The 17,190-nt window shown below is 43.9% G+C and overlaps 1 protein-coding gene across 5 annotated transcripts; it reads left to right on the forward strand.

The window, feature by feature from the left end:
* Window positions 1–335: 335 nt before the first annotated feature.
* Window positions 336–10,390, forward strand: ING4 (inhibitor of growth family member 4). 5 transcript variants are annotated; one of them, XM_080661493.1, is made up of 8 exons: window positions 336–362; window positions 6,362–6,433; window positions 8,138–8,304; window positions 8,482–8,596; window positions 8,760–8,868; window positions 9,166–9,313; window positions 9,562–9,623; window positions 9,743–10,390. In XM_080661493.1, exons 2-8 carry the CDS (start codon window positions 6,406–6,408, stop codon window positions 9,780–9,782), a joined length of 669 nt encoding a protein of 222 aa, XP_080517619.1. In that variant the 5' UTR covers window positions 336–362; window positions 6,362–6,405; the 3' UTR covers window positions 9,783–10,390. The 5 variants fall into 5 exon arrangements, with proteins under 5 accessions (XP_080517619.1, XP_080517615.1, XP_080517616.1 ...); XM_080661489.1 differs by lacking the exon at window positions 336–362 and adding an exon at window positions 3,559–3,634; XM_080661490.1 differs by lacking the exon at window positions 336–362 and adding an exon at window positions 3,559–3,634 and having other exon boundaries at window positions 8,763–8,868.
* Window positions 10,391–17,190: the final 6,800 nt, after the last annotated feature.

Raw genomic sequence — 17,190 nt, forward strand, 5'->3', positions numbered from 1 at the left:
GACAGGCCTTGGCTCCATCTCCTTGGGCCTCAGGCACAGCCTTCCTTCACAGGATACCATCCTTATTTTCAACTCCTCTTCAAAAGGATTATCAGCCCTCCTGATTGGCAAAGGAATACTGAGCTGGTAGTGTAATCCAGCAGCCTCCCTCCTAAGCATAGCTTTTAAAAATTGGGAGTTGGTGCTCAAGGGGGGGATTTGCTATAACCTCATAGAAACGTTTCCATTATGGGCACTTACTCTCCCCTTACCCTCATAATCTTCAAAGTTGAGGCTGATAGAAGACTAGAGGCTGGCCCTCCCGGATACCAGAGAGAAGAAAGCCCTAAATGCAACCAGCCTCCTGTTCCAATCTTGCCTGTGTAAGAACAGAAGTTTCTCATGTGCCCTGACCACTGGGAGCCATTTCCCCCTCATGGTCTCACTTCAGTTCCTACCTAATGCTGGAGGAAGGAGATCCGGGTGGGGGTCAGACTCCCTTTATTTGTAAAGGGGCATGAGCTGAGATGTGGTCCCCAAGGGGCCGGTGATCCCCTGATGGTCGAGGGTGGCTTAGAAATGTGGGATATGGTTTTCCTTGGAGCCTCTCCCCTTCTCTGCCAACCAAGGCCCTATCCTCAGCCTCCCCATCCCAAAACTTAAGGAGCTGTGGGAGCTTTGTGAAATCCCAAACAAAGGAGTGTTGCACAGAAGGGAAAGTTCAGGGCAAACACAAGGACTGGACTTAGCTTCCTAGGTGCCACGGTCAGTTGCTGGACACGGATTTATATATAAATATATATATATAAGTATATATATACCCACTCATCACGGCCATTTTTGTTGTAACCATTTCTGTGTTTATAAATGCATTATCGCTGAGAATTTTCATATTTGATCTTTTGTTTATTTTTGTCCCTTTCCCCCCACCCTGTCTTCTGACCAGTGACATTTTTCTTTTCCTTTGTCCTTTTTTCCCCCCCCCCAATCATGTCAGATTTCAGAGAAAAGAAAATGGGAAAAAAAAGTCAGGAAACCAGTTGTTATAAAGCAATTTAAAATTAAGAAAAAACTTATGTACAAACCAAGGGGTGTTTTTAGAACCTTGTATAGAAATAAATTCATGTAAAAGGATCAGAGGCAGTGGAGCTACTGATGTGAGTGAGCACGGGAAAAGCTATTTGGAGAGATGTTCGAGGCCAGGACTAAGGGTGTACACTAGAGTTTCTATATGTGAAGAACGAATGCTATGTGATGAGACTGTATCCCCAGCCACAGACGGGTACAGCTTTGATATTTCTGAAGTGAAATCTTGGTTGATGAGATTTTCTACATAAAAATATTATGGGGACTGCATTGCCTAAACATGTGACAGCAAAGTTTCAGTTGTGTTAAGACCACTAAGCTTCTTATCAAAGAATAGCAAGCATGGCCTCTTGAAAGGACCTGTACTCCTGCCTGAGCATCAGTGGGTTCAGTGCTAATTCCATTTGGCATGTGTCTGTATACATGTATCTTCATTATACTATGGCACCTAAAACCATAGGTTTCCAGTGGTGGGAACCATAACCAGGATTGAATAACATTGCAGGACAGTTTTCTGATGGTCAGAAAACCTGGACATCAGCCCTGGCTCTTCTATCAACCAGTGTTGGCCAAGATCCATCTTCAGCTGTTAAATGAAGGGATTGGACTAGACTATCTCCAAGATTCCTTTCTGAGAATTAAACAAAAAACCTTTAAGCCCTAGCCACTTTGGCTCAGTGGGTAAGGTTGGCCTGTGGACTGAAAGGGTCACAGGTTCGATTCCAAAAAGGGGCATATACCTCAGTTGCAGGCTCCATTCCCAGTTGGGGCAAGTGTGGGAAGCAACCAATTGATGTGACTCGCATTGTTTCTGGCTCTCCCCATCCCTTCCACTCTCTAAAAAAAAAAAAAAAAATCAATGGAAAAATATCCTTGAGTGCAGATTTAAACCCCCCCAAAAGAATCTTTAAGCACTGAAAGTGTGACAAAGTTCCCACACCTGATAACATGGCTATCCTCTGGGACTGCTGGGCAATAGTGCTCATTACCCAATGGCGTGAGATACTCAATGAAATGTTACCCACTTAATTTATGGTTCAGTCTTTCGTGTGGGTATCCAAGATAGTCTCTGTGGTGTGACATAATGCATATCACTTGACCAAATATGCCAATATTTGTTAGCTTCCTGAGCTTAACTGCTTCCCCCTGCCCCAGCTCTCACCAACAGTTGAAAAGACCTTTATAGCCCTACCTTCATCACAGGTATTAGAACCAGAATCTACTTTTTAAAAAATGATATGCTCAACTCTGCAACAACTATGAAGTGGGTACTGTTGGTTCTCATAAGAAAGGAAGTCGGCACAGAGCTTAAATTACTTGTCCAGGGGCATGACACTTCAGAGTGAAGTCTAGGTTCAATTGCCACGTTTTACCACATGCTCGGTAGAGAATGTGGGGTTTCACCTAATACTTCACATATTTGGTCTAAATTATGTGGTTAAAAACCTGTTTCATTAAAAACCTATGTAACATTGATAATCATCAAGAATGTGTGAGTTAGGAGTGACAATGATCTCCAAAACATTGTCTTACTAACATCACCATTAGGTTATGGATTTTGAGTTCTGTTTCACTAGTGTGGTGGCAGCCCGTCATGCACTTGATTGCTTTCCATGCTGATGAAAAGCATAGTTTTAATTGTACTGTAGTTGAGTAGGGTGATAGCTGGCGTCTATTTGGCCCAGTTGTGACAGCTCCATGTTCCAATCTTTTCAGAATCCTGGTGCTAGTTTACATAATATATAAACTCGAATAAAAAGGGAGACAAAAACAAGAGGGGAAGGTCATTTTATGTGAGAATGTATTTGAATGTAAAATAGACAAGAATCCTGACAAAAAGTGTCGATAATTATAGATTTATTGTGAGGATTATAGATTTACTTGTATGTATAAGCAAAGTTATACGCAATCTACTTTTTCCATGTTAAAAAAATCCTGGCGAGTTGGTATTCGTGTGAGTGAACGCAAATGCCGATGTTTTAATCTCCTAACACTCGATTTGCCTCCCCAACTTCCTTAAGAAACTAGCAACCTTAGAGAAAGTTCTGACTCCGCTGGGATCAGTTCTAGTCACCTGATTTCTATTTTGCAAAAGGGATGAATGATCCCCCAGGTGCTGAAAAGGGATACTTGTGAAAAATAACCCAAGAGACAGTTTTTTGTGGGTGGTTTTTGTTTGTTTTACCTCATGACCGCACATACCCGTTTTGGAGGGAGAAAAAAGTTCGATAGAGGATGCAAAATGGCGATCTCCAGTGACGTCATGACTGCCACGGTCGGTCGCGTATAGGGGCTCAGTAAGGGCGGAAGCGGGCTCAAGCCGCTTCAAGGCGCTCTGCGGGCGGTCCTGGATACTTACGTAAAAGGACAAGTGTGGACACCGGGCGGGTGTGTCCCGGCGGATAATTTACTAAGGGCGGAAGTTCTCCTTTTAAGGGCGGAAGGGCCCAAATCCAAGAATAATAGCTTCGGCGTCTGTCGCGTTTCAGTCACTTCCGGGGTGGATCGGAAGTTGCTTTGTTTTGCTTCAAGATGGCTGCGGGGATGTATTTGGAACATTATCTGGACAGTAAGAGCAGTCTGGAGGAGGGGGTCAGGGGTCACAGAGTGGTGGGGCAGGGGTCGGGGCTGAGGAGATCTAAGGCCCCGAGGTCCCGGTGGTTAGAAGGTCACAATTGTGAAGGGCTTCCGGGAGAGAAATATTGAAGGGTGTGAAGAAAGAGGGGGCGGGGCAGCAGGGTCGAACCCTGGCTTTTGGTGTAAGATGAGGGAGGGGCTGCGCGGTGGGGCTGAGGCATGTGGCTTGAAGAGAAAATATTTGCTGGCCCCATCTTCAGGGTCTCCAACCTCTGGGTATATATTTTTCTCAAAATCATTCCGAATCTTTCTTCCTTTTTGCAGAATATAAATCTGGTCGTTTTAGCATATCACTCACTGCCATTTGGAGCAGCGACAAAGATCTCGAGGCTCCTCCGCTTAGTTCTTTCTCAGGAGTGGCTTCTCGTGGGGATGGGGGGTTATGAGTGACCACTGTCAGATGATGAACTGGAAGGCTTCTCTTCTTGGAGTAAACATCCAATTCCCATCAAATGGAAATCTAGTGTTATATTTATACCGTTTATGTAACCCACCCCTTCGCAAAGCCTGTCACCCTATCGGATTACATTTGTTTTAGTGTTGGGAGTCATTCATTGATTCATTTATTGAGGGTCTGCTATGGTTCAGACGTAGTAGTAGGTACTGGGGATATAAAAAAATGAATAAGACACCCCTTACCCTCAAGTGCTTATAGTCTAGTAGGAAACAGATTCTGCTAATAAATATAAAACAGTGTGGCAAGTGAAATACTAAAAATACATTAAAAGGACACTTGGTAACAGTGGAGAAAGAGAAGCTAGTGATGTACTAGCAGAGTCTTGAAGGTTGAGTATTTTGCCGTGTGGAAAGAGAACGGGAATTGCAGGTTGGGAAAAGCATCAGCAAAGGTGATGGGTTTGTGGCAAGGTTAGGGAAAAGTGAGGTCAAGAGTGTTTGATATATAAGACTCTAAGGTGAAAGAATGGAAAGTGAGACTGGAGAAAGAGGCGGGGCTACCAAGGTCTTTTAAAGCCAAGCTAAGAAATTCGCACTTTAGTGAGGAACCAACAGATTTTTTAAAATGGAGTGATTTTTATAAAGGAAAACAACTGATATATGATCAATTGGAGTATTATAGTCTTTGTAATAGGGAGATCAATTAGTGATAACAGTCCAGCTCAGAGATGAGGACCTTATCTCAGGGAGTGACAGAAATATTTAGGAGTTTAATATGACAGGACTGACTGAATGAGTAAATGGTTAATAGAGAAGGAAGGATCTAAGGTGACTTCTTAATTCGCTGTTTGGAAAGTGAGATAGGTAGTATGTCATCAACAAGATATGAAATTCAGGAGTAACCGCAATACGTTTAATTCAATTTAGACTTAAGTATAGGAATGGTCATTGTATCCACAAGAATGAATGGGCTCGAGATCATTCAGAAAAAAAAACAAGTGAGAAAATGAGAGGGTTTGAGAGTAATATCAAGAAAACATTAACATGTAAGGGACAGGCTTCGGAAACACCAGTGTGGGAATTACCAGTAAATATATAAGAGATTCAGAATCCTAAGAGGAAGTAAGTTACTCAAAAGAGAGAAGATGGCACCAACTGTTGCAGACACATATTTTAGGATAGGACTGATAACATCATTTGCTTTCATAAGTCATTGGTGACTTAAAGTAATCTCAGTAAACTGGTGGTAGCAGATCTGAGGTTATAAGTTAAAGCAGTGGAGGCATTTTAAAATTTGAAGTATAGTCATGCCAAGAGATTTTTATTTTATGGGCGAGACTTAAGAATTCATGCATTTCTACAAGTATTTATTGAGGACCCTCATATGCAAACCATAGTTCTAAAGAAAAAGGAGAAGACAGGCATGTCCAGCCCTTCTGGAAGGCTGAGGAGACAAATATCAAAAAATACTGTAACTAATTACACAATTATTTAATGATACTTGGGTAAGTGCAAAGAATAGAGATAGAATAACTTGACAGCAAAATTCAGGCACTTATTTGAGTATGGGAGAGTCAGGGTTGAGCTGAATTTTGAAGAATAAACAGGAATTTAGCAGGCCGAGAGGTATGGTGGAGGTGGAATGAAAAAGACCAGGTGGTACATTCCAGGCACAGAGAGCAGCATGTAGGAAGTCAAGTGGCAAGAAGATTGCTGGCAAGTTCCAGGCAGTCAGAGAAGGCCAGTATGATCAGAGCAGAGAGCACAGAGGAGGACTGACATGAATTAAGGCTGGTGTGAGGTAGGCACGGGCCAGAAAGTGCAGAACAGGACTAAGAATCATGCTATAGGAAGTTACTGTAGGGTAAGTGACTTGATCAGATTTGCATTTTTTAAAGGAACAGTCTGGCTACTATATGAAGAACAGATTGGAAGTGAGTATGTAATGAGTAGTGGAGGATAACAGGAGGATATTTGTACATTGAGAGCAAGGAGCTTGGAGGCAGAAATTGAAAATAAGGGAAAGGGAAGAGCTAATTTGTAGAGTAAGTCACTGAAGGGAGAAAGGGTTGGAAAGCTGTGCAGAGATGGAGAGGTTAGTTGTAGAGAGAGGCAGACACAGCCTCTTCTGAGGAAGGAGTGATGAATGGTGTCCCAGATCCAACAGTTCAAAGGAGGGAAATTTGAGTACTGTTGTGTACTTTAAAAACAGCTGTAAGGCCTATGAAGTCCAGTGAGTCTCAGTTAACCCTCTTCTTCCTAGGTATTGAAAACCTCCCCTTTGAACTCCAGAGAAACTTTCAGCTCATGAGAGACCTGGACCAAAGGACAGAGGGTACGTACAGAGTAAGGAGTCCATGTGAATATTGAGTGTATGTGGTTATTTCTTTTTCTGTTCTGTGTTACCCTGTCATCTGATCTGATCTGGAGAACTCTGGCTTCTCTCTTTTTTACTCTCTTGAATTTCTTAAAATGAGAGTAATGATGATCTGCATTTCTATATCAGCCTTTCCATAACAAATGGAATATTGCAACAATGCCTCAAGAATTCAGAGATGCTATGTTCTTTATATCTTCCTCAAGAAGAATTCAACAAACTAAAAGCCCACGCTAGAATCATGTCTGTTCTCCATGTTTAATATATTTAAAGGAAGGCGAGACTCTTTCTACTCCATTGTTAACGTTACTGTCACAAAATGCAGCATGGCTTTAGACTGCAACTCACGTTGGTAGACAGGAGCTTTGCTGTATCAGAAGTTCTTAAAGAGAGAGAAAGGAAAAAAGAGGAAAAAGCAGCAATTGACGTCAGGATCTCTACACTGTATTCTTCAACCTTACAGAAGCACTAGATACCATCTGTGGCCTTCCTTGGAAGTTGAACAAGTTTGGCTGCATTGAGGCATTCACTGGGAGCCTGAGGCTACACTGCAGTGGTCAGGTTGGTCTCTTCAAAGTCAAAGGTGTCTGTTGGAGCTATCCCCCACACCTGCTGAAGGATATATAGGTCTTATCTTCCATTCTTATGAAACCATGCTCAGGAATGTAACAAGCTGATAATACCTAAAACTGTAACTTAAGTTACTCTGGGTAAGTTTACTCACGAAAAGGTGAACATCATCTGAAATCTGGATATACGCCTTTAAGAACTGCCTGCTGAATTCTGAGAACCAGCTTGCTCTCTTTGTAATACAGTTCCAACTCTTTCTCTGGCACAGAAAGGCCACTTGGAGATTATCAAACTACATGCTTTTTCAGCTTCCTCCAAGGGCCTCGAAGAAGTGGGGCATAAGCATAGTGTGTGCGCAGTCCTTCCTGTTCTCTGTTGTTGCACTGTTACCGTCATGCTTCTGTCTCTTTTTTGTCGACATTTTTTTTTATGAGTCCTACCAAATATTAGGCAGTAAATACTTATAGTCTGTGTCTTGGGACATCACCAGCCTTCCAATATTAAAATGTTTGGAACAATATATGTAAGATAACAAACAGAAAAAAAGTGATGAGAACTATAAGCAAGTTGCAAATGACGAGCAAAAAAGAGTGGACAGTAAGTAGAAGAATTGTTATGTCTCATTTTAAATGATGAGTTATAAATGCACAGACCTGGAAGCCAGCAGCAGCAGATAACCCAACCTTGTTTACAGCACTTAGAGCTGTCGTGGCATATTTTTGTGACGAAAAACCTTAAAATTTTGGCTTTTAAGACAAAAAATTCAAGAAGCAGCAACAAGCTCTGCAAAGAAACATCTTCAGACAGCAACAAAAACATGATTTGTATTAGTGCAATATGCAAAGGATCCCTCATTATGTTTCAATAATTTAAGTTCCAACTCTGATAGCAATGTTTGCAGCACTGAAGGCACCTTTAAAACAAATATTGTCGATTTGTATTACTTGAGTACATGGCACAGTATCTATGAACACTCAGTACGTTTTAGTTCAAAGGTTATGGTCAATGGAAAAGGTCCAAGGAAGAAGAGGAAGAAGTGTGTATCACCTAGCTACTCAGGGGCCATTGTGACCAGGCCTCTCTCTGTTGTAGACCTGAAGGCTGAAATTGACAAGTTGGCCACTGAATATATGAGTAGCGCCCGCAACCTGAGCTCCGAAGAAAAATTGGCCCTTCTCAAACAGATCCAGGAAGCCTATGGCAAGTGCAAGGAATTTGGTGACGACAAGGTGCAGCTTGCCATGCAGACCTATGAGATGGTATGGCCCTGTTCATGGCTCCCCACATACCTCCCATCTATTCCTCAGGGTCCTAGACCCCTCCTTCATCTGTGTTGGGATCTGTTTTGGGTCTGGGAGATTAATAAAATCTGCCTTAGCCTGTTTTCTTTCACTGGCACCAGCCTTGTACCTCTTATCTTCTTCCTTTCCACCCAGGTGGACAAACACATTCGGCGACTGGACACAGACCTGGCTCGTTTTGAGGCTGATTTGAAGGAGAAGCAGATTGAGTCAAGTGACTATGACAGCTCTTCCAGCAAAGGCAAAAAGAGTGAGGAGGGGGGTGGGCTCTCAGAAGCGGGTCGAGGATTCAGAGGGAGAAGAAGCCACTCTTCAGCTACGAGGGAGGGGTACCAGGTTGGAAAGAGGAGGAAAAAGGAGGACTTAACCTGTCTTTCTGTCTCCCTGCCTTTTGCCTTTCTCCTCTTCCCTAGAAGGCCGAACTCAAAAGGAGAAGAAAGCTGCCCGTGCTCGTTCTAAAGGGAAAAACTCAGATGAAGAAGCCCCCAAGGCTGCCCAGAAGAAGTTAAAACTTGTACGCGCGTGAGTGTATCAGGGAGCCAGATGACATCCTCTTCTCTCCCACCCATGGCCCTACTCCCACCCTGCACTGCCCCTTGCCACTTTCTCTGTCCTCTTCATGGCTCCCCATAGACCTCCCATCTATTCCTCAGGGTCCTAGACCCCTCCTTTCTTCTCCTTACCATTTTGTTACCTGCTGGACAGAGAGAAGCAGCACCAAATCACTTGCCCCACCAGGATCTCCTTCGACCACCTCTGAGTCTCAAGTAGTAGCTTCCCTTTCTGCAGATGACACTTTCTTTTCCTCTTGGTATACAGAAGTCCTGAGTATGGGATGCCCTCAGTGACCTTTGGCAGTGTCCACCCCTCTGATGTGCTGGATATGCCTGTGGATCCCAACGAACCCACCTATTGCCTTTGTCACCAGGTCTCCTATGGAGAGATGATTGGCTGTGACAATCCTGATGTGAGAACAATTTTGCCTCAGGATGGCGGGTTCTGGGGACATGAGGTAGAAACAAGAGGGGAAGAAATGGTTGAATAGTGGGACATCAGGATAGGAAGAAGGTGGTTGGAGTTTTGGGCCTTGGGACCTCTAAGAATTCTTCAAAGGAATGGGATAGGGGAATATTCGTAAGGAATTTATGAAGGGGGGCTTCTTTTTTTCCCTCTGTCCCACCCTGCCTTGACTTCTGCTGCTTCCATCTTTTCTAGTGTTCCATCGAGTGGTTCCACTTTGCCTGTGTGGGGCTGACAACCAAGCCTCGGGGGAAATGGTGAGTGAGAGAGTTGTGGTAGGAGCTGGACTGCCCCTACACTGAATGGCAAGAGGGCATTCTCCCTTTCACTCACTTTCTCCCTCCCCTTCTCTATCATGTTCTATTTATTTCTTTAGGTTTTGCCCACGCTGTTCCCAAGAACGGAAGAAGAAATAGATAAGGGCTTTGAATTCTGACATAGTTTCTTCCACATCCCCTGACCTGGGCTAGTGGGGAGAGGAATGCCTGTGCTGGGCCAGAGGGTTCAGGGAGAAGTGAATGGTGCAGTGTTGTCATCCTTTCTCCTCCCCTGTCCCCACTACTGGTGCTGAGGCTGCATTCAGATCCTGGTAGAGAGGAATTCCGTAGCCACTAAGGGTATATGCTCTCATCCAGCCCTCCCCCTTCAGAAGGAAGTGGTCTTGCCCACTGTCCTTTGCCTCCATGCTGAGGTAGGTGCTGTATTTCCAAGGGATGGTCCTCTTTACTTCCCTGGCTTTGTATTTAAGGACTGGGGCAATCGCATGGGGGCACTCCCCCAACCCCCCTGATTCCCTCCACCCTGTGAGGGGCTATGGTATAATTAATTTTCATTGTTATCTTCCTTTTTCCATGGTGGGGGCTCCCCCAGCTTATCTGGGCTGTAGCCCTAGTTGAAGGGCCACCCCTTCCTCTGTGCCAAGAGGCTTTGCCCTGGCCTTGTGAATGGGAGAGGGGGCAAGGTGGAATGCAAATAAGCCACATGTAAAGGAACTTGGGTAGGTGAATAAAAGCTATACCCATTGGCCTGCTGTGATTTTTATAAAGATACCATTTTAGTATATGTGCTAAGCATTTTTTTTTACTTTTGCATTTCTGGGTTGGATAAGAGGTGGGAGCATGACATGCCAAAAATCAAGACAAAACAGGGAACCAGAAGGGCACCAGAATCCACAACTTCTCAACTTGGAAAGGACAGAGCTGACTGGCTGGGGAGCGTGCCTCAGACCAGGGTTTTCCACTGGGAAACCACTTCCCTATACTAAGCTTCCCCACACCTAACCCTTACTCTTTGTTTCTCCTTTCGGCTCATATCTTACCTGGAGAATTCCTCTCTGGTTCCTATCCAGGTAGGCCCTGACTTTGTTTTGTATATTCCATGTCTGCCACCCCAGAACCCTGCCTATACTCACATTTAGACCTCACAACCTAATTGGGCAATTTGTTTCTCAAAGCAGGTTTCCGCATCTGAAAAATAGGGATAATAATAGTATCCAGTATGGGATTACCTTGAAAAAGAAATAAGGTGATACACTTAAAGAACTACATAGGATAGTCTGGCTGGCATGGCTCAGTGGTTGAGTTGAGCATCGACCTATGAACTAGGAGGTCACAGTTCAATTCCTGGTCAGGGCACATGCCCAAGTTATGAGCTGGGTCCCCTGTAGGGCGTGTGTAGGAGGCAGCCAGTTAATGATTCTGTCTCATTATTGATGTTTCTGTCTCTCCTTCTCCCTTCTCTGAAGTCAATAAAAATACATTTTTAAAAAGACAACACAGGGCCTACCTCATCAAAGTAATAAAAAAAAACTCCCAACAAATAAAAGTCCTGGACTGGATGGCTTCACAGGTGAATTTTATCAAAATTCAAAGGAGAACTAAGACCTATAATTCTCAAACTAATTCAAAAAATTCAAGAGGATGGAAGACTCCCAAGTTCATTTTATGAGACCAACATTATCCTAATTCCAAAACCAGATAAAGACACTACAAAGAAAAAATTATAGGCCATTATCCCTGATTAACATAGATGCTAAAATTCTCAACAAAATATTAGCAAACCAGATCCAGCAATACATTAAAAAAGGTCATACACCATGATCAAGTGGGATTTATTCCAGGGATGCAAGGCTCATTACAATATCTGTAAGTCAATAAACATGACATACCACCTAAACAAAATGAAGGATAATAATTACATGATAATAATTATATTAGTAGATGCAGAAAACTCATTTGATAAAATCCAGCACACTTACTTTTTTTAAAATCATTGCTGAAAGTATTACGTATGTCCCATTTTTCCCCCCATTAACCCCTTCTAACCTGCCTCCACCCCTTCCCCAGGCCTTCACCACCCTATTGTCTGTGTCCATGGGTTATGGATATGTGCATACAAGTTCTTTGGTTGATCTCTTCCCACCCACCTTCCCTCTGTGATTCCAGTCTGTTCCCTGCTTCTGTCTCTGGATCTATTTTGTTCATCAATTTATTTTGTTCATTAGATTCCACATGTAAGTGAGATCATGTGATACTTGTCTTTCTCTGACTGGCTTATTTTGCTTAGCATAATACTCTCTAGGTCCCTCCATGCTGTCTCAAAGGGTAAGTGCTCCTTTTTTTACTGCTGCTTAGCATTCCATGGTGAAAATGTACCACAGCTTTTTTATCCACTCATCTACTGATGGGCACTTGAGCTGTTTCCAGATCTTAGGTATTGTAAATTGCACTGCTATGAACATAGAGGTGCATACATTCTTTCTGATTGGTGTTTCAGGTCTCTTAGGATATATTCCTAGAAGTGGGATCATTGGGTCAAATGGCAGCTTCATATTTAATTTTTTGGGGAAACTCCATACTGTTTTCCTTATTGGCTGCACCCATTTATGATATAAATTCTTGACAAAGTGGAAATAGAGGAAACATACCTCAACATAATAAAGGCCCTATATGACAAACCCAGAGCCAACATCATACTCAATGGGCAAAAACTAAGATCAGGAACAAGACAGGGATGTTGGCTTTCACCAGTCTCATTCAACTTAATATTGGAAGTCCTAGCTACAGTGATCAGACAAGAAGAAGGACAGGAGTGGGCTGGAAGAGGTTAAGGGGGGAGGGGCGGGAGGAGGACCTATGTGATACTTTCAACAATGAAGATTAAAAGGGGAAAAACACGCACACAGAAAATCACAAAAGAAGGGAAAAAAGGCATCCAAATTGGCAAGGTAGAAGTAAAACTCATTATTTACAGATGACATGATACTGTATATAGGGAACCATAAAGATTCCACTTTAAAACACTACTAGAACTGAAATGAATTCAGTAAAGTAGCAGAATACAAAATAACTATCCAGAAATTGGTTGCATTTTTATACACCAATAATGAACTATCAGAAAGAAAAACTAAGAAAACAATCCCATTTGTAATTACATTAAAAAAAATCAACACCCAAACACTAGGAATAAACTTAACCAAGGATGTAAAAGACCTATACTTGGAAAATTGTAAGACATTGAAGAAAGAAATTGAAGTTAAAAATAAATATGGAAGCATGTACCATGTTCATGAATAGAAAGAATGTCACTAAAACATCTAGGCTACCCAAAGCAATCTATAGAGTCAACGCAATTTCTATTAAGATACCAATGGTGTATATCGCAGAACTAAAAATTAATAAGAAACCACAAAAGAACCCGAATAGCAACAGCAATCTTGAGAAAGAACAAAGTTGGAGGAATCACACTACCTGATATCAAAGTTTACTACAAAGCCATAGTAATCAAAACAGCATGTTACTTTATTTTATTTTTAAACCCTAGGACTTTTTTATTTTTTTATTTATTTTTTTTAATATATCTTTATTGATTTCAGAGAGGGAAATAGAGATAGAAACATCAATGATGAGAGAGAATCATTGATCAGCTGCCTCCTGCACGTCCCCCAATGGGGATCAAGCCCGCAACCCAGGCATGTGCCCTTGACCAGAATTGAACCCGGGACCCTTCAGTCCGCAGGCTGATGCCCTATCCACTGAGCCAAACCAGCCAGGGCCAGCATGTTACTTTAAAAAATAATAACAGTTGAGCCTGGCCAGTGTGGCTCAGTTTGTTGACCATGGTCCCATGTACCAGGAGGTCACTGGTTCAATTCCAGCTCAGGGCACATGCCCAGGTTGTGGGTTCAGTCCCAAGTAGGGGGATGCAGTAAAATTTCGAACATTTCATGTAGCAATATTGTTTGTGGTATATCTCTTTGGGCAAAGGAAACAAAAGAAAAAAGCAAATGGGACCACATCAAACTAAAAAGGTTTTGCACAGCAAAGGAAGCCATCCTATCTAATAAAAGAGTAATATGCAAATTGATCGTACCTCCACTACACCCACAAGCCATGTCCACCAGCCAATCAGGAGTGAGTATGCAAATTAACCCAACCAAGATGGCTGCGGCCACAGAGAGAGCAGGAGGCATGGGTTTCCCTGGCAATGGCCTGCCCTGGCCTGCCTTGGCCTCCGCTTAAGGCTACAAAGTTTCAATTATAGAAGATAAATAAATCCCAACAAAAATGGCGGCAGCCATGCAGCTGGAGAGAGCAGGAGGCTTGAGTTGCCCCCGGCGATGGAGGAAGCCAAGTTTCCGCAGGCCTGGCCTGCCTTGGCCTCAGCTTAAGGCTACAAAGTTTCAATTATAGAAGATAAGTAAATCCCAGATACCAGGGCCTCTGCTTGGGTCGCCAGGGGGCGTGGCTGGCCTGCAAATCACCACTGGCCTCCACCCAGGCTGCCCCATGCCCCAAGGGAACCCTCACCCTGATCAGGGACACCCTTCAGGGCAAACCAGCCAGCCCCCACCCGTGCACCAGGCCTCTATCCTATCTAATCCTCCTATCTAATAAAAGAATAATATGCAAATTGACCATCACTCCAGCACACAAGATGGCTGACCCCATGTAGTCAAAGATAACTGACCCCATGTGGACACAAGATGGTCACCACAAGATGGCCAGCAGGGGAGGGCAGTTGGGAGGGACCAGGTCTGCAAGGGAGGGCATATGTGGGCGATCAGGCCAGCAGGGGAGGGCAGTTGGGAGGGACCAGGCCTGCAAGGGAGGGCAGTTGGGGGCGATCAAGCCTGCAGGGGAGGGCAGTTAGGGGTGACCAGGCCTGCAGAGGAGGGAAGTTGGGGCGACCGGGCCTGCAGAGAAGGGCAGTTGAGGGGGGGCCTAGGCCTGCAGGGGAGAGCAGTTGGGGGGACCAGGCCTGCAGGGGAGGGCAGTTAGGAGTGACCAGGCCTGCAGGGGAGGGCAGTTAGGGGCAAATAGGCTGGCAAGGGAGCAGTTAGGCATCAATCAGGCTGGCAGGGGAGTGGTTAGGGGGTGATCAGGCTGGTAGGCAGAAGCGGTTAGGGACAGTCAGGAAGGCAGGCAGGCAAGCAAGTTGGGAGCCAGCAGTCCTGGATTGTGAGAGGGATGTCTGACTGCTTGTTTAGGCCCAGTCATGGTAGGATCAGGCCTAAATGGGCAGTTGGACATCCCTCGAGGGGTCCCAGATTGGAGAGGGTGCAGGCTGGGCTGAGGGACACACACCCCCATGCACAAATTTCGTGCACTGGGCCTCTAGTCAACAAAATAAAAAGACAACCCACTGAATGGAGAACATATTCACCAATAAGGGGACATACAGATGGCCAATAGACATATGAAAAGATGCTCAATGTCACTAATAATCAAGAAATGCAAATGAAAAACACTGGAGATAACACTTCACACCTGTCAAATGGCTGTCATCAATAAATCAACAAACAACAGTGTTGGCAAGGATGTGGAGAAAAGAGAACCCTTGTTCATTGTTGGTGGGAATGCCAATTTGTGCTGCCACTGTGGATACAGTAGGGAGTTTCCTCAAAAAATAAAATGGAACTGTCTTATGACCCAGTGATTCTACTTCTGAGAATATATCTGAAGGAACCTGAAATACTAATTCTAAAATATATATGCACCCCTGTGTTCACTGCAGCATTATTTACAATAGCTAAGATTTGGAAGCAGCCCAAGTGCCCATCTGTGGGTGAGTGGATAAAGTAGCTGTGGCACATTTACACAATGTAATACTACTTGGCTGTAAAAAAGAAGGAAATCTTGCCTTGGCTGGTGGTGTTAAGTGGTTAGAGCATCAGTCCATGCACGGAAGGGTCTCGGGTTCAGTTCCTGGTCAAGGGCATGTACCTGAGTTGCTAGTTCTCTCCCCACTCCCCTGGTCTGGGTGCATTCGTGAGGCAACCAATTGATGTGTCTCACATCAATATTTTCCTTCCTCCCTCCCCGTCCCTTCCTCCCTCCTTTCACTCTCTCTGAAAAGCAATGGAAAAAATATCCTCTGGTAAAGATTAACAAAAGAAAAAAGAAGAAGGAAATCTCACCTTTTGCAACAGCATGGATGGACCTGGAGAGTATTATGCTAAGTGAAACAAGCCAGTTAGAGAAAGACAAATACCATATGATCTCACTTATATGTAGAATCTAATAAACAAAATAAACAAACAAAAAATTGAAACAGACATAGATACAGAGTTCAAACTGACAGCTGTCAGAGGGAAGGGGGTTGGGGGCTGGGTGAAAAAGGCAGGTGAGGGGATTAAAGGGGAAAAAGGCAGACAACAGTATGGTAATTACAAGAGGGAAAAAGGGTGCAGAAGGTAAAGAGGGTGGGTAAATGGTGACAAAAAGAGACTTAACTTGGGGTAGTGAACACACAATACAATATACAGGTGATGTATTATAGAACTGTACACTTGGAACCTATCTAATTTTATTAAACAACTAGAGGCCTGATGCACAAAGATTCCTTCCCCTGGCTGCCGGCACCACCTTCACTCCAGCTGGAGCCACCTTTATGCCTTCCCACGCCACCCAGAGGCCTGGAGCAGCTGGGGCGGTGCGGAACGCCTGTGTCAGCGACAACACAAGCATCCTGCCCCTGGCTGCTCAACGCCTGTGTATGCAAATTAACCCACCATCTTTTTTAAAAATATATTGATTTTTTACAGAGAGGAAGGGAGAGGGATAGAGAGAAACATTGATGAGAAAGAAACATCGATCAGCTGCCTCCTGCACACCTCCTACTGGGGATGTGCCCGCAACCAAGGTACATACCCTTGACCGGAATCGAACCTGGGAGCCTTCAGTCCACAGGCCGACGCTCTATCCACTGAGCCAAACCGGTTAGGGACTGCCATCTTTGTTGGGTTAATTTGCATACTCACTCCTGATTGGCTGGTGGGCGTCGCGAAGGTGTGGTCAATTTGTATCTTTCTCTTTTATTAGTGTAGATGTCACCCCAATAAATTCATTTAAAAAATTTTTAAAAAGCCCTGACGGGTTTGGCTCAGTGGATAGAGCATCGGCCTGCGGACTGAAGGGTCCCAGGTTCGATTCTGGTCAAGGGTATGTACCTTGGTTGCAGGCACATCCCCAGTAGGAGTTGTGCAGGAGGCAGCTGATTGATGTTTCTCTCTCATTGATGTTTCTAACTATCCCTCTCCCTTTCTCTGTACAAAATCAATAAATTACATTAAAAAAAATTTTAAGATATTTGGAAAAAAAAAACACACCGATTTTCCTTTAAGACCAAGATAAGCACAATCTCTCAGACATTAGACGTCAACAGCCTGTTGGCCAGTCCAGTTTCATTTGTTCATTTTACTGCCATTTACTGAATGCCGGCATGTGTCAGAAGAATAAGCTATGACATCCCTGCCATCCCAAAGCCCACAGTCCAGGAAGGAAAACCAGACATGTAAACAAACAATTGCAATAATATGCTGGA

This window comes from Plecotus auritus, assembly GCF_963455305.1.
Source record: "Plecotus auritus genome assembly, chromosome: 3".
NCBI lineage: Eukaryota > Metazoa > Chordata > Mammalia > Chiroptera > Vespertilionidae > Plecotus > Plecotus auritus.

Coding starts and splice junctions, on each gene's coding strand:
- ING4 (XM_080661489.1), top strand. CDS start 3,598: ATGGCTGCGGGGATGTATTTGGAACATTATCTGGACA. Junction 6,434..8,137: donor CCTGGACCAAAGGACAGAGG/GTACGTACAGAG, acceptor TCTCTGTTGTAG/ACCTGAAGGCTGAAATTGAC. Junction 9,624..9,742: donor ACCAAGCCTCGGGGGAAATG/GTGAGTGAGAGA, acceptor TTATTTCTTTAG/GTTTTGCCCACGCTGTTCCC.